The sequence below is a fragment of the Pseudorca crassidens genome, chromosome 1, assembly GCF_039906515.1.
Source record: "Pseudorca crassidens isolate mPseCra1 chromosome 1, mPseCra1.hap1, whole genome shotgun sequence".
NCBI classification, from domain to species: Eukaryota; Metazoa; Chordata; class Mammalia; order Artiodactyla; family Delphinidae; genus Pseudorca; species Pseudorca crassidens.
Genome location: NC_090296.1, coordinates 66,470,594 through 66,498,300, shown reverse-complemented (window position 1 = coordinate 66,498,300; position 27,707 = coordinate 66,470,594). Strand labels below are relative to the sequence as shown.

The following is a 27,707-nucleotide window of genomic DNA, read 5'->3' as shown; positions in this document are numbered from 1 at the left end:
AAAATTCAAAACATTCCCCTGGAACTTTTCTTTCCCTTTCAAAATTCAGTCTCTTTGAATAGGTTCTGTGAAGAATGATTATGAGAATATGAAAGAAAAAAAAGAAGCAAGAGAAAAAAGCACACTTAGTGATGCCTAACTTAATTTTCTCTACCCCAGTTTGGTAACATGTCCTTTGTAGCAAGCAGATTCGTTAATTTGGCCTGAATTATGCTTTAGTCTCTCATTTTGGGGGCAGTAAGCAGAGCACAGAAAGATTGAGAGTAAGTATTTAGGTTTGGGGGTGAGTTACATGATGATAAGACTACCTCTCAAACTATACACGTGAAGATGCTCTTGTTTGGAAAGAACAGTTTCTTCCTAAGAAAAGAGAGAGGGCTTGAATGCATTTAGCTCAGATTGACTTTGTCAGCTGGTTATGTTACTATAGTACTATTAATTTATTTATACACTTTAAAATTTATCCTGCTTTAGGATTTGCTCAATCTTGGGGTATACAGTCTTGGTTCTTCTGAACCGTGCCTGGCTGTGCTCTGTCTACCCAAATACTCTTTTCCATAGTGATCCTTGTTTTGGCAACTGTCTCCTTTTTCTCAACTCACTTATCACCGCTGCAAAAGCCCAGCCTATAACCTCACAAGCCTGGAGCTTATAGATTAGCTTCCAAATAGGGACAGTGTAGTAGCCCTCTCTTTGCAAGAGATTTAGGCCACTAAGGGCATTTGAAGCTGGTGCCTTACAGACTCACCAGTGTCCTGCTGGCATGAAGCAGCCCTGATACCCGCCTTTATCTTGTTTGGCTACAAGAAGAGAACCCGAGGGGGCGAGAGGAGGAGGAGCCAGGCACTTAATCCTGAAAGACCTTTAGGGACAAAAGCATTTACAGTGAGTACAGTCAGCTGATTTCCAGCTTTTCCGTCCTTTTATTTAAGAGAGACAATCACAAGAGAAGGGAGAAAGAGGTGGGCAGTTTTGATGGGTGTGTAGCTGCATTTTTTGCTTCCTAGTTTGGTCGAAGAGCATGCTCCTGATTTAAATGTCTTATTCAAATTGAATGTATTCTGCTAACGTCAGGTTTCGACTGAAAATTTGTGGACTGTCAGGGAGGTAGCAGCACCAGTCCTTGGTTAGTAAGCAAGCCATGGTATGTTTCTTCTGTTTCTGTAGGATGATAGAGTGTGGTAAGAAAAGCCTTAGCACAAATTTTTTAAAAAAAACCTTTAAAATCTTTACTGCTTTTGGCTTTTGCACCTTAAATGTTGAATCTTCTTTGGGTTTGTGGAAAGGAAAGGATTTGATCTGTGTTATTTTTAACAGCAGCTGGGTTCAAGGTGGTATTATCTCTAATGCTGGAAACGTGGCCACAGATAAGCATTTGATGGGGGCAGAGGGGTGGGTGGAGAACAGGAGGTCATTGGGTTCCAGAAAGCTGGTTGTTCCCTCCTCTCATGCAGCTTTGCAGCCAGAGATATAACTGCATGTGTATCTGTATGTACTTGAGTCAGTGCTTCATTTGCATTGTCAGAAGTTGTTGTCTACTGGCTTTTTTTTTTTTTCAAATTTCTCTGTGACTAGAAAGGAATCTTATTGCATGGATCCTTGCATAAAAAAAAAATAGAAAACTTAGAATTTAGAAGATATATAGAGTTGTGTTGAATTTCCTACTATTTGTTTGCATATTCAAATGGAGTAATTAATTTGATGGGAAAGCAAGCTTGAATAGTCATGATAAGGGCAGGAAAAATACACACAAAGATTGTTATTGTAGATCTCTACAATATGAGGCAGTTTTCCTTTAAAGTATAAATTTATCTTGGAAATCAGACGTGCTTTTGTGAAAATCAGAAATACAGGTTGGTTATCCATGGGTGGTACATCTAAATGTGAACTACTGGAATTGAAAATTAAATGTTTATAGTAATTAGTTTCCATGAAAATAAGTAATTAATCAATTTTATGCCACTTCCTGGGCTTGCTATGCTGTTATGACACATACGGTATTCCTTCCCCAGGGACAAAGCTGTATGTGAAGGAAAGTAAATAGACAGAAGTTGAAATAAAACTTGAGTAAAGCGTTGCTTTGCTTCACTGTTTTGTGTTATGGAAATTCTCTTGTTTACAGTCTGATCAGCTAAATATGGAAACATCACATGCAGGTTGAAATTTTGTAGATGCAGGTAACTTTTGCCTTGGCAGCTTGAATATAAGGTTTCCTTGCCCTTTACTCATGTGTGATGCACACCAGCTACATTTTTTTTTTTTTTTTTTTTTTGCGGTACGCGGGCCTCTCACTGCTAAGGCCTCTCCCGTTGCGGAGCACAGGCTCCGGACGCGCAGGCCCAGCAGCCATGGCTCACGGGCCCAGCCGCTCCGCGGCATGCGGGATCCTCCCGGACTGGGGCACGAACCCGTGTCCCCTGCATCGGCAGGCGGACTCTCTACCATTGTGCCACCAGGGAAGCCCACACCAACTACATTTTTGTTTAATGTTTTTATTTTATTCTATTTGTCCTTTGCATATATAACCACATCTGTGTTAAGTCTTAAGTGCAAACTCCCAGAGGGAAGAATCTCCCATATTTATTCCTCTGGAAAGAATTAGCAACATATAATGTGTAAATAATGATTTACAAAATGTGTTTGCATGGTAATAATTTATTTCTTTCCATTAAGTAGGACAAATATTGATGCCGTTTGCCTGCTTGGTGAAATGGAGGTCCATCCTTTAGTATCTACATAGCTCTCAGTATAGGTAGGATGCTTCTAATAGCTTAGAAATCTCTGGATAAATAACCCTAGAGCTTAGAAATCTCTGGATAAATAACCCTAGGTAAGTACAGATTCTCATGGTCAGATGGAATCTTATTGATCATTTAGTCCAATTTTGTCATTTTACAGATGAGGAAACTGAGACCCGCAAACGTGGAGCATCTTGCTCCAAACCACACAAAACTGCACTGTGCCTGCCTGGTGCACAGCCTGATAGTATATATAGAAGTGTATGTTGGGATATAAATTACATTGAGCCAATTCTTTGGTATGTTCTTTAGTTTACAGTAAGATATGTATTTCAGAGGAGGCCTTGCCTCGATTTAGGGGTTTCAGAGAAAGCACAATGACCAAGCATTGTTTTACAGTTGTACAGGGCTCTTAGGTAGGGGCTTGGAGCGAGTGAGTGTGTGGGTGAAGGTGAAACGGTTCATTTCACACTGGCCTGGCACTTAGTTTTCTGGTTTGCTTGAGTCTGGTTTCTTAGAAGAGGGAACCACTGTGACACCAGTGACTTCTTCATTACTAGTTCTTTGACCTTGCATTAAAAACCTTTATTAACCTTTGTGTATCAGATTCCTTCTCTGGGACAGTGATTCTAAATAGTGATTCACCACCCCAGAAGGCAGTGAATTGATTAAAATTTTTAAAGTGCTTCTGGAAATCAGAATCAGAGACTGAGACTAGGGTATGGTTTATTAAGAAGTAGTGTGGTAGCTCACTTTTCCTGGAGCTTCATCCCTCCCAGTGAAATTTTGATATCTTCTAATTGGTTCCAAAAAATAGTCAAGTCTAGTATTATTGTTATTTTAAAGACTGTATGCAAGGGTGGTTAAAAATGTGGGGCGTGGATTTCCCCCTCTTGCAATCAGGTGTAGAAAGCTGTTGAAGCCTAAAACCATTCTCTAAGGCAGGTACCAAAGTGATAAACTTACCTTATGACATAATATTTTGCTCTTTGCAAATAACTTTGTTTTCAAAAATTCATCTGTAAACCCCCTTATCATTTAATTTAAAAATAAAATGCTCAAGAAATCGGGGGAGAGGCAGTATGCTACAGCATTAGAAGGCTTCTGAAATAATATATCATGAGAATAACTTATTCTTAAGGCTTTTGTCAATTCAACAAGTCTTTTTATTCCCTGTGCTCATTCCTGTGTGGAAGGTTACATATTCCTAGTCAAACTGGGAGCATTCTTGACTTTTCCCTTCCACGTTTGTAGGTAAAATAATTTTGTTTTTGTTATTAAGTTAATCTTAAGAATATAAAGAAATATAACTACTTTCTGACAATCACATTTAATTTCATATTTTGATCAGCCGCCTTTCATCTTTGGAAGAATGGGGTTATAAACTAACTTGAATGTATAGAACTAGAAAAAGAAAAGGAAAAGAAACCCATTGCCTTGAAGAACTTTCTCTTGAAACTAAAAATAATGTCTATTTAAAGTGTTCAAAGTACAAGATCCTAAAAGTTGTTATTTTATATCAGACTGGTTACAGAAGAAAGATAAATTACATAGCTAGATCATTAGTAAACTAATCAACTTTATCTTAAAAAGAAACCATACACTTCATTGGTCAGAACTTAGCCACATGACCACAGTGAGCTCCGATGGAGATAGGGAATGTAGTTTTAAATTCTTGGCAGGAACATGCACAACTGAAAATCAGGAATTTGTTATTAAGGAATGAGGTGAGAATGGATGTTGGGATAGGCAGTACCACACCGTTTTGTGTTCCTATTGAACCAGTATAGGAAGGATGCTTCCAATAGCTTAGAAATCGCTGGATAAATGCTGGGTCTTGGGTCTAGTTGGTAGAAACTCAAAACACCTCTTTCTGTTTTTGTTATGAGCTATGGTTTCTTAATTTAGAAACTTGGCTTAATTTAGAAATCTTGCTTCTTCTGTGAAGTACCATTCCTTTATTTGGGAATCTTGTCTGACTTTTGCTCTCTTTTTTCCTTTTGCCTTTCAGCTGTTTTGGAAAGAAGTAAGGCTTAGACTTCTCCATGTTAACCATGAGCGTGACACTTTCCCCTCTGAGGTCACAGGACCTGGATCCCATGGCTACTGATGCTTCACCCATGGCCATCAACTTGACACCCACTGTGGAGCAGGGTGAGGGAGAAGAGGCAATGAAAGACATGGATTCTGACCAGCAGTACGAAAAGCCACCCCCACTGCATACAGGGGCCGACTGGAAGATTGTCCTCCACTTACCTGAAATTGAGACCTGGCTCCGGATGACCTCAGAGAGGGTCCGAGACCTAACCTATTCAGTCCAGCAGGACTCGGACAGCAAGCATGTGGATGTGCATCTAGTTCAACTAAAGGTAAGGAAGGTCTCTGGGCTCAGGTCCATTCCAGACAGAAGTCTGAAGGTGGCTGTAGTGCCTAGAGCCTGAGTTCTGTAATTCTCAAGGAGAAAGCATCCAAGAAGAAAAACAGAATAACAGGTTTGAAACCATTATTTTTGTAGATAAACATGGGTGGAATTCTTTCCTCGTTTTACTTTGTGGGCTAAACATCTAGAATAAAACTGACCCCAGGGGATAATGCGGAGAAGCGAGGAAAAATGGGGGGGGGTGGCATTTTTGCGCAATGTCATAGAAATCAGTAGTAAAGAATAAAAATATTTATTACAAAAGGTTTAACAAAGACTCTCATAGGTAAAAAATCAAACTGAGCAGTGATTGTATATGTATGTGATTACTAACTTCTGTTGAAGTTCATGCTGCCTTTGTGGCAAACAGTGGGTTCTCGCATGATGGAGAAGGGCGGTGTTCTCCTTTTAGAATGAGTACATTCTAAAAGGTACAATACATCATGCAGAACAAAGGTGCTTTTATAACAGCTCATCTAAAGTTTAGACATTAAAAAAATGTGTGTGACTTTTAGAGAGCCGTTAAAAAGCCTGACCGTTGATAATAATGAGACGGAGATGCTAGTAAAGAGTGCTATTAATAGAGATTTTGGCCTAGGAACCCCAAAATACCGTGAATCTTGCCCTGCCATAGCCACTCCTCTCTTCCGGGTCCCCGAGGGAAATACATGCTCAGGTCAATGGTGGGCAAAGCAGGGCAGATTTATAACCAATTAGGACATTGGCCCCAAACCCCAATGTTAATTTCTAGTCAGTTAGATGAGATACTAAGGAGAATTCCTCTACCTCAGCTGGTTCATTTTAAATGATCTGAAACCAAAGACCAAACAGATTCTTGCATCTTAATACTTAAATGACATAAGATGCAGCCATCAGCGTGAGAGGAAAGGACAATTAAGAGAGCGTTATGTGCCCCAAAGCCTAGAGCAGAGCTGGCTTAGCCTTCCCAGGCTGGTTCAGCAGATCCTGGGCCCAGCCGCCCCATGAGAGAGAGTGTCCAAGAAAGGGAAGGAGGGGGTTGAAGAGAGAGAGAAAAAACAAAAGGGCCAGAATGCCAAGGTGGCTGGGCTTCTCCCAGGTTGAGCAGGCCTGGGTGGCCTTCTTTCTTCGGGTTCTTGGGAAGGAGCAAGCATGAAAGGTATCAGAGGTGGCTAGGAGCCCGCTTTAACGGACGGAGCTTTAACGGAATGCCAGCCCGACTGGTTTCCCCACCGTGGCAGCAGGGAGTTGTGTCTCTCAGTTCCTGCAGCACAGTCCCTTTAATCAGAGGAGCAGCTCCCCAGCTTCTCCGGGTTGCAGTGAGATGGGAGTCAGGGGGCTCCGCAGCACCCCACCCCCTCCTCCATTCCCTCTAATGTTGCACTTACTTATGTAGCTCCCTAAAAGAAATACAGGATTGGGTTTGCAAGGAAAGATGCCTGTTGCTCTCTAAAATCTTTCAAATCTACACAGAAAAGGTGGTAAACGATAAAGGAGAATGGGGGGAATGGAAATATCTTTAGAAGATTCCACTAAAAATGCTAAGGGCACCTGAAAACAGTGTGTCAACTAACTTCATTTAATTACATCAATATAGTACTTAAGTGAAAACTTAAATTTTAATTCCAAATAGGAATGTAAACGTTTTTGTACAGTCAACCGGGATTATGTTTAGTGTTGAGAAATCCCCTGTGGGGCAATTTGCTTCTTTTTCTCATTGGAACTGCCTGTCACCTTCTCACCTCACTCAAAAGGCATCTCACTGCCTCCGTTCAGCTCTGTCCCACAGTGTGGTCTGTCTCCCCTGCTGAGAAAGGAGCCCCAGGAGGGCAGGAAGTCAGCACAGTAGTCACATAGTAGTTCATCAATAGCAGCTAAAGGGATGAAGTGAAATTGTCGTATGTTAATTTAATTCTAGGATTTCTATCATTCCTTTTTTGATGCTTATTTCATCAAGTGACTTAACCAACATTCTCTGAATGTTCTAGAATATTCTATAATAATAGAGCCCTTCCACATTGAGGCCAAAGTCGACAAGCTCTGGTCAGTGAGCTATGGCCTTGTTAACAAGGGTTTAGGGTCTCCTAATCTGCTTATTTAAGTTTTCCCTTTATTTGCGTAACATTTTTTAATTTAACCAAATAAGCACTTTGATACATTAAAAAAAAAAGATTTTAAATACATGTCAGTTCTTCAGATTTCCACACTGATCCACAAGAATAAAGGGGAACTGGGTCACAGAATTTTATGTGTGGAATCAAAACAACAACAAAACAACCTTGTAGAAGCAGCTCTTAAGTTAGGTGTATGGCAAAGCAGAGGGGCAGGCCCAGCCGGGGAAAGGCCAGCTATCTCCGATGGGGCATCCCCGCTTGGCTGCATGCCTTGGTGAATTATTCAGTTTATTAATTTACTATGAAAAATAACCATCGCAGGGATGGGAATGCCATGGCTTTAAGGACCATCTAGGCGCACATAATTTCTAAATTTATATATCCATCCCAGTGTTCTCCCAGGAGCCCCAACTGCCTAAGAGACATCTTGTATCTCTAGTGAGCATCTCAAACTGATATGCCCATTGAAAAGCCCTGAATGCCTCCCCGACCCCATCTTCCCAATTTCAGTAAAAGGCACCACTTTTTTGCCAAGCCGAAGTGTGATTCCATGCCCCACATATATGTCTATTAACAAGTCCTGGGGATCCATCTCCAAAATATGCCCTAAATCCATTCACTTCTCCCCTATGCTACTGCTGCCACCCTAGTCAAGCCACATCACTGCTTGCCTGGGCTACTTTTAGAGCCTCTTCTACTACCCTGCAGTTTATTCTCTACACAGCAGCCAGTGGGGTCTTTTAAAAATGTAAATCCAGTCATGTAACTCCCTTGCTTCCTGTTGGCTTACAATAAAACCCAAACCTCTTCCTGTGGTTCTGCCCCTGCCTGCTTCTCTTGCCGTGTCTCCTGTTACTTTCCCCTTGTTTATAAAGCTCCAAGCGGATTGAAAGTTCAAAAGAAATGTTAGTCTAGTTCTTGCCTCACAGCTTTTCCTGTTGCCTCTGCCTAGCTCTAGCTTTGCCTCGCAGATTCTGGATCCTCATCAAGCAGTCGGCCAGCGGCGCAGCCAAGTTCTAATATCTGGAGGCACAAACCTGGGAGAAGGCTGAGCAGGGGTTGGGAGCGAGGAGGGGCCTGTGCTCTGCTCCGTGAGAGGCAAGCACATAAAAGGAGCTACCCTTACCTAACTCGTCTACACGCCTCAGACTCCCTTTCACAGTGCTTGTTCTAAATCTTGTCATCACAGTTTTCTCTGCCATCCTGTTGATGTATAACTTAAAAAAAATTAGTTGAGAAATGCTTTTGGAAAATGCTCAGGGTGGGCTCCCCCCTCTGGTTTTATATTTAATGTCACTTTCTCAAAGAAGCTCTTCCTAACCCCTGTTCTTAAAACACCCATCTCCTCCCCCAGCCATCATCTAGTCCATTATTCAGCTCAGTTAATGGCAAAAATTCTTCAATGCTATTACCATGTTTGAAAAAAGGTCTGTCAGTTACTCAAAAGTTAAACATATATATTCCATAAGCTCAGAAATTCCATTCCTAGGTATTTACCCAAGAAAAAGGAAGCATATGTTCATAGAGACTTGTTTAAGAATTTTCATATCAGCTTTATAAATAATAGCAAAAAACTGTCTGAAGCTCAGGTATCCTTCAAGAGGAAAATAAATAAGAAAGTTGTGTTATATTTGTACAAATGGATTGCTATTTAGTAATAAAACAGCACGAACTGCAGATATCTGCAACAACATGGTTGAAACTCAAAACAAAAAGTATGCAAAAGAGTATATACATCCTGTATCATTCCATTTATATCAGGTTCTAGAACAGGGAAAACTAATCTGAGGTTAAAAAGAACCAGAACAGTGTGATGAGAGCAAGGAAAAGCAACATAAAAGAATTTGGGGGAGGCGACGGAAATATTTTATGCCTTGATAGATTTTTTTTAAATTTTTATTTATTTTTTATACAGCAGGTTCTTACTTATTATCTATTTTATACATATTGGTGTATATATGTCAACCCCAATCTCCCAGTTCTCCCCCGCATCCCCCGTGTTCACCCCTTGGTGTCCATACGTTTGTTCTCTACATCTGTGTCTTTGTTTCTGCCTTGCAAACTGGTTCATCTGTACCATTTTTCTGGAGTCCACTTACATGCGTTAATATACGATATTTGTTTTTCTCTTTCTGACTTACGTCACTCTGTATGACAGTCTCTAGGTCCATGTCTCTACAAATGACCCAATTTCGTTCCTTTTTGTGGCTGAGTAATATTCCATTGTATATATGTACCACAACTTCTTTATCCATTCGTCTGTCGGTGGGCATTTAAGTTGCTTCCATGACCTGGCTATTGTAAATAGTGCTTCACTGAACATTGGGGTGCATGTGTCTTTTTGAATTATGGTTTTCTCTGGGTATATGCCCAGTAGTGGGATTGCTGGGTCATATGCTAATTCTATTTTTAGTTCTTTAAGGAACCTCCATACTGTTCTCCATAGTGGCTGTATCAATTTGCAATCCCACCAACAGTGCAAGGGGGTTCCCTTTTCTCCACACCCTCTCCAGCATTTGTTGTTTGTAGATTTTCTGATGATGCCCATTCTAACTGGTGTGAGGTGATAACTCATTGTAGTTTTGATTTGCATTTCTCTAATAATTAGTGATGTTGAACAGCTTTTCATGTGCCTCTTGGCCATCTGTATGTCTTCTTTGGAGAAATGTCTATTTAGGTCTTCTGCCCATTTTTGAATTGGGTTGTTTGTTTTTTTAATATTCAGCTGCATGAGCTGTTTATATATTTTTGAGATTAATGCTTTGTCTGTTGATTCGTTTGCAAATATTTTCTCCCATTCTGAGGGTCGTCTTTTTGTCTTGTTTATAGTTTCCTTTACTGTAATAGTTCTTATCACTAGCTTTAATTTCCTTATTTATTTATTTGTATTAGCTCCAAGGACCTCAAATGTCTGATTCTCCACTGTATCCCTGTTGCCTAGGGCAAGGGCTGGGCATTTGGTGGAAACCAGTTTATATCTGTGGTTGGATAGATGAGTCCAAATCTTTCTGGTCAGTGCCTTCTCTCCCCATAGGCAGGCTTGCACTGGAATTCACAGGAGGAAGCCTTCGTGGTGAGGATTGAATTAGGACAATGGTGTCGGATGAATCAGGCCCAAGTGCATTTGGGATATTACTCTCCCGTCAGGGAGAGTCTGCGTGTGATTCAGAATCTTGGACCTCTTGTCTGGGGAGTCTGCCTGGGGGAGTCTATTCTGCCTAGGTAGCTGTGCTGGTCTTCCTTCCACCCCACTTTCTGTTTGACTCCTTCTTTGGCAAGGATTTTGGTCCATGAGCTAGAGGGCCTGGAACTGCTCTTTTTCTTTAAAGGTAACTTTGCTTATCTTCTGGTCATTGTGTTGATCTTAAAGTTTGTTTATCAGAGACTATTCTTACCAACCTTATTTCCAAGTTCTTAGGGGAAGTTTTATTGTAACCCCCAGGGTGAACTACAAACCACTATTATAAAGTTCCCAAAATTGGGGTGGGGGTTGGTGATTGTTCTAGAGAGTGAATAAATAAAAACATCTCAGTTTAAGATTAAAATATGGAAACAATGCGATATATTACACTGTGTAGTATTTTCCATTATTTTTTAAATAGAAAATGTAATCCACATATTTTGCTTCTTAGCTTCCAGATATTCTTTAGGAGTAAGTATGAGAAGCCAGCTGAACCATTTTTAGAAACTTTCCTTCTCCTCCCCCTTGTCCTTTGGATTCAGAGGCTGTGCTGTGCAGGAAAACCAGACCAAGAACCTAAAAGGGTTTGACTTTAACTGCAACTTCTGGTCTGGATGAATGTATTTGGGTGCTAAATAGGCAAATTAGATACCCATGCTTCCTGATTAACAGTCTTCTTAGAGAGAATATTATTTGTATTCCTGGAAACATGATAGCAGGAAAGAGGCAAGGCTTAGACTAAAAGATGTGGCTGGATGCCAGATAGAAGTCTTGAAGTGACTTTGCTGGAATCAGCTCCCCAAATAACCCCCTTGAGATAAATTCCACTCTCCAGGTGAAATTTGTGTCTGTATCTTCGATTTGCGCCTGATTCTCAAAGATAGAACGTTGAACGGAGATTCTGTTTACAAGACGTTCTGACTGGGCTGTACCCAGACTGAGATGTGCCTAACATCTGGAGTTAAATCCAGATGCCCAGTGACTTACATGGGGTCTGAAGGGCTTCCTGGGGAAAAGGCTTGAATCCTCTCCACAGTTGGGGTTGTCACATCAGATGTGCCTGAAGGACTGAGGACTATGGAAGTCCTGGGATGATGGAGCTCTTGAAAGAGGGTTCACCTTCATCCTGGGGCAAGGAGACTGCCTCAGAGCAGAGGGGAGGGGAGTAATGGTGTGTGGTAAAGTGTGTTCCCGGTTCTGGAACCCATCCTGAACAGCCACCTGGGCAGTGTGGGTACCCAGTGAAGGCAAAGGGCTGTGGGTGTAACGCGGGGGACCTGTCTCAGCTGACTCTCCGCCTGGACTTCTCCCTTGTTCCATAGGTGTAGGAGGGAAAGAATTCTCTGTCTCCTACTGCTGGAGCATAACAAGCTCTGCCTGCAGTGGCAGAGGAGGTACCAAAGTGGCAACTGTAGAGTCCAGGGTCTGGCTGGCTGTGACAGTGAGCGAGAGCTGGGGTTGATCCTTGGGTACATCCAAAACTCACCCTAGGAGTTTCAGAAATTCTTGATAATGGGGACTCTGAGTGGAACTAAACTTCTGACATCAACAGTTTGGGGCTTGGAGGATCTGATCTTAATAAACTGTGTTAAAGCCTGAAACGTTCAATTTATAACGTCTTTGAGTAGTTTTCAATTTGTAACGTATCTTAGGTTAAATAAGTACCAGTTTCAGATCAAATACCATTATTTCTGGGAAAGAGTAAATATTATCCTCTTTGCTCTTTAGATGGCTGTTTTTCAAGAAGTAGCTCTCAGTGGTTAGTGGTTAGTTGTTGTGAAATCAATTTGATGAACTAAAGAGCTAAAACAGTGAAATAGAATTACATGAAGTAAGGATAAATACTATCTTGTGAAACTTGGTTTTAGTTATATACATATACATATATATATATATATATATATGATTCGTCATGATGTAAAATTTGTCTTTCTCTTCTGAGTCAAGCCAGGACATTTTGATAGTTACTGCTTTAGACCGCTCTCAACTTTCCTCAATATCTTTGATATGTATTTTAATTTTGGAACGTACTATGCAAGTAAGTGTAACTTGGTCCAGTTTTTGCAATGTGATTAGTTTGTATTTATATGGGATCACATGACAACCCCCCACAGTATATTCCAAATCCCAGAAAACTGGAAAATGAAGCCGATTTCTCTGTTGGTGGGTATGAGGATGTTAAATTTTTTTATTTTCCCAAAGCCCAGATTTGTGGCTGGAATCTCTTTTTTGGCTGATGTGTCTTCCTCAGGGTGTATCTTCTCAGGGAATCTGAATACTAGTTGTTAAGTGTCCTGGGAGTATGGGTCAGTATGGTGATTAACAGTGGAAAAGTTTTTCGTATTATTAATGTCTAGGCTGTGTAAGAATATTTGGTATCATGGACCAATAAAAATGGATGAAATAAAAAGAATGTTTAATGTTTGGAAGGCTAATTTTAGACATGTAAGAGACACAATTATGTGAAAAAAATCGATCTTAATTATTGAGTAATAATCTCTCCACCCCTCCCCCTCCCCCACACACACTCCAAGTGCTAAATAAATACTTTTTGATTGTTGAATGATTAATATACTTTCATTATGATTTTGGGAGATTATCTAAAAATCTCAGATCAGGCACATGTTTAAAAATATTTACGTGTGAATACTCTTGGTTAAGACTTGGGAAGGGTGACATGGAAAAAATAACTTTGGTAGTTTATGACACATATTATGGAAGCTCTTTGGGTACGCATGAACCTTAGCCACATGTGCTAATGTATTTAGAGCTCAGGATGGGAGCATTAATTTTCAAGGTGGCCCAACTAGTCTACTAGATTGTCCAGCTGTGTAGTTTTTAAATAGCAATAATAGCATGGAAAATGAGGATTATCATAGACATCACAATTTGAAGAAAACCATGAACACAGGGTATAGAGAAAAGTAATAATATTATTAAAGAATTTGAAAATGAGTTCAATGAGAAAAGTCTGAAGAAAACAGCATTTTGATTAGAGAATTAGATGCTTTTAGACACAGCATCCAATTTGAGTTATTACTACTTTAGTTGTTACGAGGAATCCTGTTTTATTCTATTCCATAACTATGTATCTCTGATGATACATTTGTGTGACTTTGAAATCAGGACAGAAGAAAATAATCAGCATAAAATACATTTCCTCTGATTATTTTGTTGATAGAATACAACCCGATAAACTTAGACTTGTGAATAATTAGCAGGTCTTCCTCAGGGAAAGTTAGTTCACACTTATGCTGGAAATCTGAGGGCATGCATATTTCTATGTCTGCCACAAGACCATAAATAAGAATAAATATTTCATAACTGTTTCATGCGGTTACCCTAAAATTCAATACATCTTTTCTTTTTATCTTATCATTTTATCTTATTTTATCTTATTCATCTTTATTGGAGTATAATTGCTTTACATTGTTGTGTTAGTTTCTGCTGTATAACAAAGTGAATCAGCTATATGTATACATATATCCCCCTCCCTCTTACGTCTCCCTCCCACACTCCCTATCCCACCCCTCTAGGTGTTCACAAAGTACCGAGCTGATCTCCCTGTGCTATGTGGCTGCTTCCCACTAGCTATCTATTTTACATTTGGTAGGGTATATATGTCCATGCCACTCTTTCACTTCGTCCCAGCTTACCTTTCCCCCTCCCTCTGTCCTCAAGTCCCTTCTCTACGTCTACATCTTTATTCCTGTCCTGCTCCTAGTTTCTTCAGACCATTTGTTTTTTTTTTTAGATTCCATATATATGTGTTAGCATACGGTATTTGTTTTTCTCTTTCTGACTTGCTTCACTCTGTATGACAGACTCTAGGTCCATCCACCTCACTATAAATAACTCAATTTCTTTTCTTTTTATGACAGAGTAATATTCTATTGTATATATGTGCCACATCTTCTTTATCCATTCATCTGTCGATGGACACTTAGATTGCTTCCATATCCTGGCTACTGTAAATAGGGCTGCAGTGAACATTGTGGTACATAACTCTTTTTGAATTATGGTTTTCTCAGGGTATATGCCCAGTAGTGGGATTGCTGGGTCATATGCTAATTCTATTTTTAGTTTCTTAAGGAACCTCCATACTGTTCTTCATAGTGGCTGTATCAATTTACATTCCCACCAACAGTGCAAGAGGGTTCCCTTTTCTCCACAACCTCTTCAGCATTTGTTGTTTGTAGATATTTTGATGATGGCCATTCTGACTGGTGTGAGGTGATACCTCATTGTAGTGTTGATTTGCATTTCTCTAATAATTAATGATGTTGAGCATCCTTTCATGTGTTTGATGGCAATCTGTATATCTTCTTTGGAAAAATGTCTATTTAGGTCTTCTGGCCATTTTTGAATTGGGTTGTTTGTTTTTTTGATATTGAGCTGCATGAGCTGCTTGTATACTTTGGAGATTAATCCTTTGTCAGTTGCTTCATTTGCAAATGTTTTCTCCCATTCTGAGGATTGTCTTTTCGTCTTGTTTATAGTTTCCTTTGCTGTGCAAAAGCTTTTAAATTTCATTAGGTCCCATTTGTTTATTTTGGTCTTTATTTCTATTTCTCTAGGAGGTGGGTCAAAGAGGATCTTGCTGTGATTTGTGTCAAAGAGTCTTCTACCTATGTTTTCCTCTAAAAGTTTTATACTGTCTGGCCTTATATTTAGGTCTTTAATCCATTTTGAGTTTATTTTTGTGCATGGTGTTAGGGAGTGTTCTAATTTCATTCTTTTACATGTAGCTGTCCAGTTTTCCCAGCACCACTTATTGAAGGGCTGTCTTTTTTCCATTGTATATTCTTGCCTCCTTTATCAAAGATAAGGTGACCATATGTGCATGGGTTTATCTCTGGGCTTTCTATCCTGTTCCATTGATTTATATTTCTGGTTTTGTGCCAGTACCATACTGTCTTGATTACCGTGGCTTTGTAGTATAGTCTGAAGTCAGGGAGCCTGATTCCTCCAGCTCCATCTTTCTTTCTCAAGATTGCTCTGGCTGTTTGGGGTCTTCTGTATTTCTATACAAATTGTGAAATTTTTTGTTCTAGTTCTGTGAAAAATGCCATCGGCAGTTTGATAGGGATTGCATTGAATCTATAGATTGCTTTGGGTAGTATAGTCATTTTCACAATGTTGATTCTTCCAATCCAAGAACATGGTATATCTCTCCATCTGTTTGTATCGTCTTTTATTTCTTTTATCAGTGTCTTATAGTTTTCTACATACAGGTCTTTTGTCTCCTTAGGTGGATTTATTCCTAGGTATTTTATTCTTTTTGTTGCAGTGGTAAATGGCAGTGTTTCCTTAATTTCTCTTTCAAATTTTTCATCATTAGTGTATAGGAATGCAAGAGATTTCTGTACATTAATGTTGTATCCTGCTACTTTACTAAATTCATTAATTACCTCTAGTAGTTTTCTGGTAGCATCTTTAGGATTCTCTATGTATAGTATGAAGTTATCTGTAAACAGTGACAGTTTTACTTCTTCTTTTCTGATTTGGATTCCTTTTATTTCTTTTTCTTCTCTGATTGCTGTGGCTAAAAATTCCAAAACTATGTTGAATAATATTGGTGACAGTGGGCAACTTTGTCTTTTTCCTGATCTTAGTGGAAATAATTCCAGTTTTTCACCATTGAGAACGATGTTGGCTGTGGGTTTGTCATATATGGCCTTTATTATGTTGAGGTAAGTTCCCTCTATGCCTGCTTTCTGGAGAGTTTTTATCATTAGTCGGTGTTGAATTTTGTCAAAAGCTTTTTCTGCATCTATTAAGATGATCATATGGTTTTTATCCTTCAATTTGTTAATATGGTGTATCACTTTGATTGATTTGCATATATTGAAGAATCCTTGAATTCCTGCGATAAATCCCACTTGATCATGGTGTGTGATCCTTTTAATGTGCTGTTGGATTCTGTTTGCTAGTATTTTGTTGAGGATTTTTGCATCTATGTTCATCAGTGATATTGGCCTGTAGTTTTCTTTCTTTGTTACATCCTTGTCTGCTTTTTGTATCAGGGTGATGGTGGCCCTGTAGAATGAGTTAGGGAGTGTTCCTCCCTCTGCTATATTTTGGAAGAGTTTGAGAAGGATAGGTGTTAGCTCTTCTCTAAATGTTTGATAGAATTGGTCTGTGAAGCCATCTGGTCCTGGGCTTTAGTTTGTTGAAAGATTTTTAATCACAGTTTCAATTTCAGTGGTTGTGATTGGTCTGTTCATATTTTCTATTTCTTCCTGGTTCAGTCTCAGAAGGTTGTGCTTTTCTAAGAATTTGTCCATTCCAAGTTGTCCATTTTATTGGCATAGAGTTGCTTGTAGTAATCTCTCATGATCCTTGTATTTCTGCAGTGTCAGTTGTTACTTCTCCTTTTTCATTTCTAATTATATTGATTTGAGTCTTCTCCCTTTTTTTCTTGATGAGTCTGGCTAATGGTTTATCTATTTTGTTTATCTTCTTAAATAACCAGCTTTTAGTTTTATTGATCTTTGCTATCGTTTCCTTCATTTCTTTTTCATTTATTTCTGATCTGATCTTTATGATATCTTTCCTTCTGCTAACTTTGGGGATTTTTTGTTTTTCTTTCTGTAATTGCTTTAGGTGTAAGGTTAAGTTGTTTATTTGAGATTTTTCTTGTTTCTTGAGTAGGACTGTATTGTTATAAACTTCCCTCTTAGAACTTCTTTTGCTGCATCCCATAGGTTTCGGGCCGTTATGGTTTCATTGTCATTTGTTTCTAGGTGTTTTTGGAATTCCTCTTTGATTTCTTCAGTGATCTCTTGGTTATTAAGTAGCATATTGTTTAGCCTCCATGTGTTTGTATTTTTTTACAGTGTTTTTCCTGTAATTGATATCTAGTCTATAGCATTGTGGTCGAAAAGACACTTGATACGATTTCAATTTTCTTAAATTTACCAAGGCTTGATTTGTGACCCAGGATATGATGTATCCTGGAGGATTTTCCATGAGCACTTGAGAAGAAAGTGTATTCTGTTGTTTTTGGATGGAATGTCCTGTAAATTCAATTAAGTCCATCTTGTTTAATGTATCATTTAAAACTTGTGTTTCCTTATTTATTTTCATTTTGGTTGATCTGTCCATTGGTGAAAGTGGGTGTTAAAGTCCCCTACTATTCTTGTGTTACTGTTGACTTCCCCGTGTATGTTAGCATGTGCCTTATGTATTGAGGTGCTCCTATGTTGGGTGCATAAATATTTACAATTGTTATATCTTCTTCTTGAATTGATCCCTTGATCGTTATGTAGTGTCTTTCCTTGTCTCTTGTAATAGTCTTTATTTTAAAGTCTATTTTGTGTGAAATGAGAATTGCTACTCCAGCTTTCTTTTGATTTCCTTTTACATGGAATATCTTTTTCCATCCCCTCACTTTCAGTCTGCATGTGTCCCTAGGTCTGAAGTGGGTCTCTTTTAGAGAGCACATATATGGGTCTTGTTTTTGTATCCAGTCAGCCAGTCTATGTCTTTGTTTGGAACATTTAATCCATTTACATTTAAGGTAATTATCGATATGTGTGTTCCCATTACCATTTCCTTAATTGTTTTGGGTTTGTTATTGTAGGACTTTTCCTTCTCTTGTGCTTCCTGCCTAGAGAAGTTCCTTCAGCATTTTTTGTAAAGCTGGTTTGGTGGTGCTGAATTCTCTTAGCTTTTGCTTGTCTGTAAAGGTTTTAATTTCTCCATCAAATCTGAATGAGATCCTTGCTGGGTAGAGTAATCTTGGTTGTAGGTTCTTCCATTTCATCACTTTAAATATGTCCTGCCACTCCCTTCTGGTTTTCAGAGTTTCTGCTGAAATATCAGCTGTTAACCTCATGGGGATTCCCTTGTATGTTATTTTTCCCTTGCTACTTTTAATATTTTTTCTTTGTATTTAATTTTTGATACTTTTATTGATATGTGTCTTGGTGTGTTTCTCCTTGGATTTATCCTGTATGGTACTCTCTGTGCTTCCTGGGCTTGATTGAATATTTCCTTTGCCATATTAGGGAAGTTTTCAACTATAATGTCTTCAAATATTTTCCAAGTTCCTTTCTTTTTCTCTTCTTCTTCTGGGACCCCTATATTTTGAATGTTGGTGCATTTAATATTGTCCCAGAGGTCTCTGTGATTGTCCTCAATTCTCTTCTTTCTTTTTTCTTTATTCTGCTCTGCGATAGTTATTTCCCCTGTTTTATCTTCCAGGTCACTTCTCCATTCTTCTGCCTCAGTTAATCTGCTATTGATTTCTTCTAGAGAATTTTTAATTTCATTTATTGTGTTGTTCATCCTTGTTTGTTTGCTGTTTAGTTCTTCTAGGTCCTTGTTAAATGTTTTTTGTATTTTTTCTATTCTATTTCCAAGATTTTGGATCATCTTTACTATCATTACTCTGAATTATTTTTCAGGTAGACTGCCTATTTTCTCTTCATTTGTTTGGTCTGGTGTGTTTTTACCTTGCTCCTTCATTTGCTGTGTATTTCTGTGTCTTCTCATTTTGCTTAACTTACTGTGTTTGGGGTCTCCTTTTTGCCAGCTGTAGGTTCATAGTTCCTGTTGTTTTTGGTGTCTGTCCCCAGTGGGTAAGGTTGGTTCATTGGGTTGTTTAGGCTTCCTGGTGGAGGGGACTGGTGCCTGTGTTCTGGTTGATGAGGCTGGATCTTGTGTTTCTGGTGGGCAGGACTGCATCCGGTGGTGTGTTTGGTGGTGTCTGTGAACCTTTTATGATTTTAGGCAGCCTCTCTTCTAATGGGTGGTGTTGTGTTCCTGTCTTGCTAGTTGTTTAGTATGGGGTGTCTATCCCTGGAGTGCTGGTCATTGAGTGGAGGTGGGTCTTAGCGTTGAGACGGAGGTCTCTGGGAGAACTCTTGCCGATTGATATTACGTGGGGCTGGGAGGTCTCTGGTGGTCCAGTGTCCTGAACTTGGCTCTCCCACCTCAGAGGCTCAGGCCTGACACCCGGCTGGAGCACCAAGCCTCTGTCAGACACACGGCTGTGACAAGTTTCATGAGCCATTAGAAGGGATTTTCCATCCTCTGCAGTATCTTGCTAGTACTCCCATTGGTGCTCTGTGGCATAATCAGGAGAAAACTCTGAGTTCCTGGCTTCTCCCTGGGGAGGAAAAGAAAAGACTGAAGTATTCATGCAACTTTCAGACTTTTGGCGGAGGTATGCAAAGGGCTCAATACATGTTTTAAAATGCAATTCCATAAATGTGTTGCAGGTTTCCAGAAGAAATGTATTGAAGCTTAAAGCACAAGGCTTAATAAAGAGTATGTATTTATTTAATAGAATTTTATGGTCTCTGCTTTAATTTTGTAAATCAAATGTGGTAATTTTTATTTATCATCAAACTTAGGTTCTGTTGTTTGTTTTATTTTGATTTTTATAGATTTATTATTCAAAGATAGTAAAAAAAAAATCTTATTCCAAACTGAATCTTTTTAAGAAGATGAGTATGTTTTCCGTATATCATAACCCCAGCTAGACATTACAGCACAAATTCTAGACTCATAACTATTCTCATTCACAACTAACTTAAAACCAGTGACCCAAAGCCTAGCACACATCTCCTCTCTCAGCTGTAAAGCCTTCCTGGATGCTCTCAGCCCTCCCTGCTCTCTTGATCCATGATTTAGCACCAGTGTTTGCTATCTTGCGTTCTTATTTGCTTTTTCATATGTTGTTCTCTAATATTCTCAAACAAGTTTAAAAGCTTTTGCCCCCCTTTTTATTTTATTAAAATAATTTTTTTTACAGTAGGTCCTTGTTGGTTATCTATTTTAAATATAGCAGTGTATACATGTCAATCCCAAACTCCCAATTTACCCCCCTGCAAAAAAGAAAGCTTTTTAAGGGAAAGTTCTTCCACTCTTTTGTATAAAAATGCAAACATTTTTGGTCAGCTGACTGACTGAATCCTCATATTATCATTTTAAACTTTCCCTACTGCTCTGAGTGGCATTAGCATGCCAGGGAAAACATAACTTCCCGAGGATATTTCAGTGAAATAGTAAAATGTATTTATAAGCATTTCAAAATTAGTATAATTGTTCACAGTAGTTTTGGGGTTAGGTCTTGGCCAAAAAACAAGCATAATTTTGTTGGAATTAACTCAGAGCAAACTTTGACATTTTCCTAAATAAGAATGAGGTGATGAGTAACCTTAATTAAATCCCCTTGAAAGACAAGATATTCTGGTTAATAAAACCCAAAGTTTGGGCCAAATTAAATTTGTTAAGTCCTACTCAAGTCCTTTACCAGTTCATTTCTTCTAAATCTCCAGTGTAACACGTATTCATGTTTGAAAGGAAGTGGAATTATGAACCAATTTCCTCTTTGACTACTTGGCAGTTTAATGTTCCTTTACACCCATTCTGTGTCCAAGTGAAAGCTGGTATGGAAATGTGCTCGCTCGTGACATTCTCTCTAACAGTTCCTAGTGGGGATCTTGGTTTCAAAGGTTAAAACAGGTACAATGACATAGTTAAATCCATCAGAAATCTACCCATGCACACTGCTTTTTCTGTAGCAAGGAGAGCAGAGGGGGAAGAACTAGAATTGAAATGCACTGACATCTTGATTAATGATGCCCAGGACCAAAGGTCCTCTTGCAAGGGAGGAAAAACATCTGTAAATCAGGTGAAGCTGAGTGATTTTGTTTGTAGTTGGATAACAACAGTATCTCAGTGGCAGCTTCTGTTTGTTCTTGGCTGCCTGGAGTAGGACCAAAATCCAGTGTCCAAGTTCTGTCTCTAATCTTATGATATGGCAACACCTCTCTTTTCTGGGTCTCATCTTCTTCATTTATAAAATGAGGGAACCATAGGGCTCCTTCCAGCCATAACATTTTGCAAGGATAACTAGGTATACCCTAAGCAAACTGTAAATTCTGCCAAATTTGTGGCTTTGATCCTCAGTCTCCTCCTTCTGCATCTGGATAAGAAAACTTCCTTCCTCTTAAATTTCCTCTGATCCTTTTCTCTGCTAGTAATAATACTAACCAGCTACCTAGCATTTATGCTTTGCTTTCCTCAAAGTGATCTGTATGTATTTTCTCAGTTAATCCTTACAATAATACTTGGACTTCTGGTGAGGGATGTGAGGTACAGAGAGGTTAATTGACTTGCCTAAGGTCACACAGCTAGAAAGTGGTAGAGCTAGGAATAAAAACTAGGTCTTTCCAATTCTAAAGTCTGTGTTAACCTTTTTTAGATTAGTAATTTCTTTGAGAATGTGCTGAAAACTATAAATCATCTTCACAAGGCATTGCACACACATGCCCATAATATTTTGCATACTATTTCAAGACACCTTTGAAACCCATTCATGGGGACTCCAAGTTAATTCCTGTAGTATACTATATAATGCTGCTTTTTCAGTTCACTTTTTCCTAATTTCAAAGTGGGAAGATTCTGAAAGAGAAAGAGATATATTGAAAATGCATGCTTGATTCCACAGTCTTATGTTTAGTGGAAAAGAGTCACCTGGATTCTCCTTTGCATTAGGTTTTGTTTTTTTTTTTAAACATACATGAACATCAGGAGCTTTGAGGGAGCTGCCCAGTCCCAGGTATATGGTAAGATTGCAGGAGAGATCTTCACCTTGAAAAATCAACTTCCCAGTATATTCTTTAATGCCTGAATTCCCTCTGTCCTCCACGAAGGCTTCCTTTCCATAATTGGAGATAAAGCATTAAAAATAAATGTCATTGGGATAAGTAATGTTTGGGCTTACATTCACATCAAGAATACCTACCAGAGGTTTTCTTAGAAATGTTTTTGATGGAGGAGAGGGCTCTGGGCCCATGAACGGTAGATGGAAGGAAAAGGCTTCCGAAAGAGGCCCTGTTGAAAACTGCCAGTTTTTACCTCAAGTCATATGAATTCAAGCAGAAGAAACTAGATTCTAAACATATTGGTCGTAACTACTAAAATGGCTGAAGGTATTCTTAAAGCTGGGTTGAAGCTGTCTTCTATAGGACATATTGGAATGTCTCAGTCCTTTTTTTTTGGTGGTGGCTCCTTTAGTTTAAGCAGCCTCCAAAATTTCAGAAGCACATAGAGAGTAATGAACACTTGATGCCCCACTGGTATAAACCAGCTTATAATGTTGGAATGGGAGTTCTTCAAATCAGTGACAGTCAGTTGTCATCCCTGCCCTCATGCCTGCCCACTTTCTGCTGGCTCAGGGCTGGCGGGAAGTGAGGCTGAGTGGAAAGCCCCCGGGATCTGGAGATGGCAAACCTGGCTCTTAGCCTGTCCCTGCTACTCACGAGAAGTTAGACACCAGGCGGTTCAGTAATGCCTCTGAACCTTATTTTCTTGGATGTAAGTATTTATCTCTAAAGGCTAAAGATCAAGTAAGATCACTCTTTAGAAGAACGTGGACATCTCTCAGGTGCTATATAAATGTCCCTAGTCCTAGTAAGCTCATTCTTTAGAAGAACGTGGACGTCTCTCAGGTGCTATATAAATGTCCCTAGTCTTGATTATAATTTTGCAGTTCAAACTCTGCTTGCTGCTTTTGTGGCTACGGCAGGGTGAGCTGGCAAGTGTGCGTATGTGTATGTGTGTGAGATTTGTGGCAACTGTGTATACTGCCAATTACAATACACTTTTCTATTATTTGCTTTTTGTCATTAAGGCACAATAAAATATAGCTTTTTTTAAAGATAAAACATAGTTTTATTCTTTTACCTATTGAGGAAGAACATGATCTCTGAGCCTTGTTTTCAAATTATACTATTATTTTACACACAAATATATTGAAAAAGTATAAAAAAAACAAAAATTAAGGGCTTCGCTGGTGGCGCAGTGGTTGAGCGTCCACCTGCCGATGCAGGGGACACAGGTTCGTGCCCTGGTCTGGGAAGATCCCACATGCTACAGAGCGGCTGGGCCCGTGAGCCATGGCCGCTGAGCCTGCGCGTCCGGAGCCTGTGCTCCGCAACGGGAGAGGCCACAGCAGTGAGAGGCCCGCGTACCGCAAAAAAAAAAAAAAAAAAAAAAGTAAATATAGCCTTTTAAAAAATAAAATATAGCTTTAAGTAACAAGGGCTGCAAGGGGCAGGACATATTTCATTTGACATTCCTAGTTAACAGAATGAAATAAAGAACAAATACTAAAAAAATTTTTACTGTATATTAGTACACTGTCTCCCCAAATTTCAAGTGTATAGTACTGAACATACATAAATCTTTCTCAGAATTAAGGATACTGAAGCTTTTGAGGTAATCATTGGAACATCATTTTCACCAAATAGAGTAATGTAGATTTAGACGTAGTAAGAGGTGTATGCTGAACATTTCCTTTTTCCTTCAATATTCTTTTTGGGATTATTTTTTTTCTCCTAAAAAGTAGAATAAGGGGAAGATCCAATTAATTGAGGACATTAATTAGTTATAGTTTTATTGTTAAGAATGCTACAATTTGGGCCAATTTGTTTTTTAAGAAGGCTTTTTAAAACCCCAAATGTAGGAAAAAAAAAAAGCCTTCTTCATGAATATGTTTATTATAGCTTATTTATAATAGCAGAATATTAAGAAAAACACAAATCGGGAAAGTGGTTTCATTATTATATTTCATCTACCTAATAACCTGGTAGTGGAAAAAATTAATTGACTTGAGGGAAAATGTTGCTTTAGTTTGCAAATAGACTGGAATTTGGAAATACCTGTGAACGAACAAACATCCTTCCTGCTTCATGCAGGTCTTAAAAGTCAAGTTAGCCTTTAGCTAGTTCGCATGATTCCCTAAGACTAAGCTTTTTACTAGCTGGCATTTGAGAAAATAAGGTATTCTGTTGCTTCATTACATTTTGATATAATCAAAACTTGTAAGTAGAAGGCATGAGCTTCCTAATCACTACAGATCTATTCAGTGAGTTGAATAATTCATCATCCTTTAAAAAATCTGGCCCTGCTTTCAATGCTCCAGCTTTTATTTTCTGCAGTCTTCCATTTATCACTCTTTCTTTCTGGTCTATTCACCAGAGCTAGCACAAAGGATATAGCTTTCTTGGCATAAAGCTATTTATTTGCTGGTATGTGAAGTATCTAGGAAACTTGCCAAATTAGCGCAATCATGCCCAGGTTTGGAAACCATACATATAAACCATGGATTGGGATCTCACTCTGCAGGAAGAGCAACTCCTTTGATAAACCTGCTGTGAACTAATTTATTCCTGTATCTTCTGGTTGTCTCTTAAGTACAGGTTGGTTGATTTGTTGTTGCTATTGATGTTTAAACAAAACACTTAATATTTTTTCTGATTATAAAGCAACACACAGTCATAAAATAAATATCAATGTCTGCTGTGCTGTCTGAATCAATAGCCACTAGCCAAATATGGATATTTAAACTTAAATTAATTAAAATTAAATAAAACTTTTAAAAATTCAGTTCCTTAGCCACACTTTAAGTGTAGTTGGTGGCAGCTCTATTTGACAGCACAGATGACCATTTCCATAATTGCAGAAGTTCTATTGGACAGTGCTGATTGATGTTTTAACCTCTACTTCCTCCACTCCTTGTCTTTAATTCATGGGTAAGTTGTAGCCTTATTTCCATTTAATTAACTATATAGCTCTTTGCAATCTTGTTTAATGTTGTGTAGTAATCCACTGCCTGGATGTGCCTTAACTTACTTGCCTAGTCTGCTATTGATGTATAGGTTGCTTCAATTTTTTCACTGTTATAAAAAGTGTTGTGATTATTATCTTTGAGCATATATCTTTTTGTACTCATATAAAAAAATATTTAAGATTGGTCCGTATTGCAGAGCTGCCCTCCAGAGACTGCATTAATAAGTATTCCCTTGGTTGATTATGAGAGAGGCATTCATATCTACTGGGGCAAGTCACTGAACCTCTCTTAAGTCTCATTAAAATTTTCTATTCAAGATATGAATAATAATACTCACCACTTAACTCACTAGATAGTTTTTAGAAATGAAATAATATTTATGAATACTTTAAACAAATAAAAGGAAAGTGCTACTGTCATGTATGATATTCCTATTATTAAAACATCTATTGGTTGTAAGGATGGAAGTCAAGAGACCCTTAATCCTCTACAATCTAGTTTAACACCTAAAGTAAGGACTAATGATGGTGGTAGTGGTGGAGACAACATGACTTGGAAGACTTCATCATGGGAAAGGGACCCCTGGCTTCAGAAACATTTTTTTTTTTTTTTTGGTAGGCATAAATACTAAGGTCGGATTTTCTATACAAGGACATTTAGAGAAGTGGGGTAATTTTTGTTTTAACCTTACAATGTGATGAAACCTGAGAGATCATGCAATCCCACTCCTCATTCTACAAATGAGAAAGCGGAGGTCCAGGGAAGTTAAGTGAGTTCTCAGAGTCACACAGCTAACAAGGGGCAGAATCTAGGTGAGGCCCTGCTCTTCTGATCCTCTACCCAGCATCCTTTCCTCTACATCCTTAAGCTCTAAATGACAAGTCAGGTGGTGGCAGGATTTATACTGTCTCTCAGATGAAGTTTAAGCCAATGTTACAATCCGGTTTGATAACTAGTATTTATCTAGGAGTTTATTTTGAAGTAAATGCTTATATAGGCTGACAAGCCATTTAAAAGTCAGGCTGCCAAATGCTAATTATTAACTATTTCAAATTCCTGTAGTGATAATAGAATTTTTCAAACTGACTCTTTAAGCCAAATTACAAATCAAATCTTTTTTCTCGTGAATGGCGTCCAAGTTAGGCAACATTCTTAGAAGTGAAGGTTCTTTGAGTTTGGCGAAGCTGTCAATCTCTGTCTTCAGCTCATCTCTGAAACTTGAACTTAATACCTTAATTTACTTTATGACTTTACATAAGAAACTGTAAGGACGGACAGCTTCAAGTTATGCATAAGGTTTTCATCAGCCTGCAAAACTAACCAGATGGCCACGGCCTTCCCGCAGTTTGAATATGCCTTCAAAGTCATTTTCTTGAGTGTTTATGTGTGATTGCCTTCCTCGGGATCTCTCTTTTCACTGGCATTTTTTGAACATCCAGTGGCTGCTAGCAAAAAATAACTTGGAGAAATTAAGGTTGCTGGACTTCCTTCTATTTCGTCTGGGTCTTCTAAGACACGTAAGAGATCTTAAATTTAGAAAGGGCATACGCCTTCCAGTGAGTCATTTGCTAGATATCAACTCTTTGAGAATGCTTCTCCTTCTGTAGGAACCAAAGACTCGCAAGGTTTCTGGTCAGAGCACAGCTTCTTACGTGGCCAGCTCTGATACCTATACCACAGGGATTTCCACTCATGGCAATACTTGGTCTTGTACTTGCTGATGTAAAGCAGTTGAAAATGAGGTGACACAATGTAAGGACCAATGGTTTGCTGGGGCAGACCAAAAGGAAGATAAATTATAGTGAAAACTTGATCTTTTTATGAGATGAAAAGATGCAGATAATACACATTTTTAGATGTTTAAGGAGTTGTTTTTTATTTCACATTTCTTTTTTACAATATAGTTAAAAAGGCATATAATTATAGATTTGGAATGATAGAGTTATTTTCCCCAACATAAATCCTTTCTTGTATTAAATTGTTTTCTTTCTTTTATTCATTTAAAAATTTGGTCATGTATTTTCCTTGAATATACAGCAATTGGATGGTGTGTTTTTCTTGAACGTGTAGCAGCTGAATGATGTTAATATGAGAATTATCCATTGGAAGAGGGTCTCAGTGTGTTTGCCAAGTTGTCATCGGACATGGTTTACTCAAAGTCCCAAGAAGTACTTCCTTGACAATAAATTTCCTTCTCCTCCCCTTTTTATTGAAGCAAAATTTGTTCGCTCCAAAATCTTCTTTTGTGATATTGACGCTGGGAAAAAACAATGGTGAGCCTTATAATCCCTGTCGCTTTTATCTCCTTTAGAGTGACTCTGGTCTGTTTTTATCAGTGCTGTCCTATTTTTACATTACATGACATTTGTAACTTGCCCCAAACCTACTTTGGAAGTACATGAAGTATAAATCCCAGAGACTGAGTTACTGTCCATCTGCCTATATAAAATGGGTCGGTGGGGGAAGGTGATGGATCAAAGCAGGACAGTCTGGAGCAGCCACGTTGATGAGAGGAAGGGATTTTGTTGTTGCCTTTGCCTCATCATTTTTTAAGGCCTGAAGTTTTGTGGGGTTTTGGTTTGTTTTTTTAAGTGGTGGAACAGCATATGTAGAAAAGGGCAGAAATACATGCATTTCAAAAATTTACAAGGGGGTAAGGATTAACTTTTTTTTTTTTGCGATACGC

The 27,707-nt window shown here is 38.6% G+C and overlaps 1 protein-coding gene across 9 annotated transcripts in view; it reads left to right on the top strand.

The window, feature by feature from the left end:
• AKAP6 (A-kinase anchoring protein 6) overlaps positions 1-27,707 on the top strand; it is a 594,710-nt gene that overhangs the window by 218,863 nt on the left and 348,140 nt on the right. For 8 of the 9 annotated variants that reach the window (XM_067737971.1, XM_067737915.1, XM_067737937.1 and 5 more), the window contains one exon: positions 4,750-5,107. In XM_067737971.1, coding sequence (XP_067594072.1) covers positions 4,784-5,107 — 324 coding nt within the window. In that variant the 5' untranslated portion in view covers positions 4,750-4,783. Of the gene's footprint in view, positions 1-4,407; positions 4,466-4,749; positions 5,108-27,707 lie in introns of those variants that run through there. The other variant, XM_067737956.1, reaches the window with a different exon arrangement.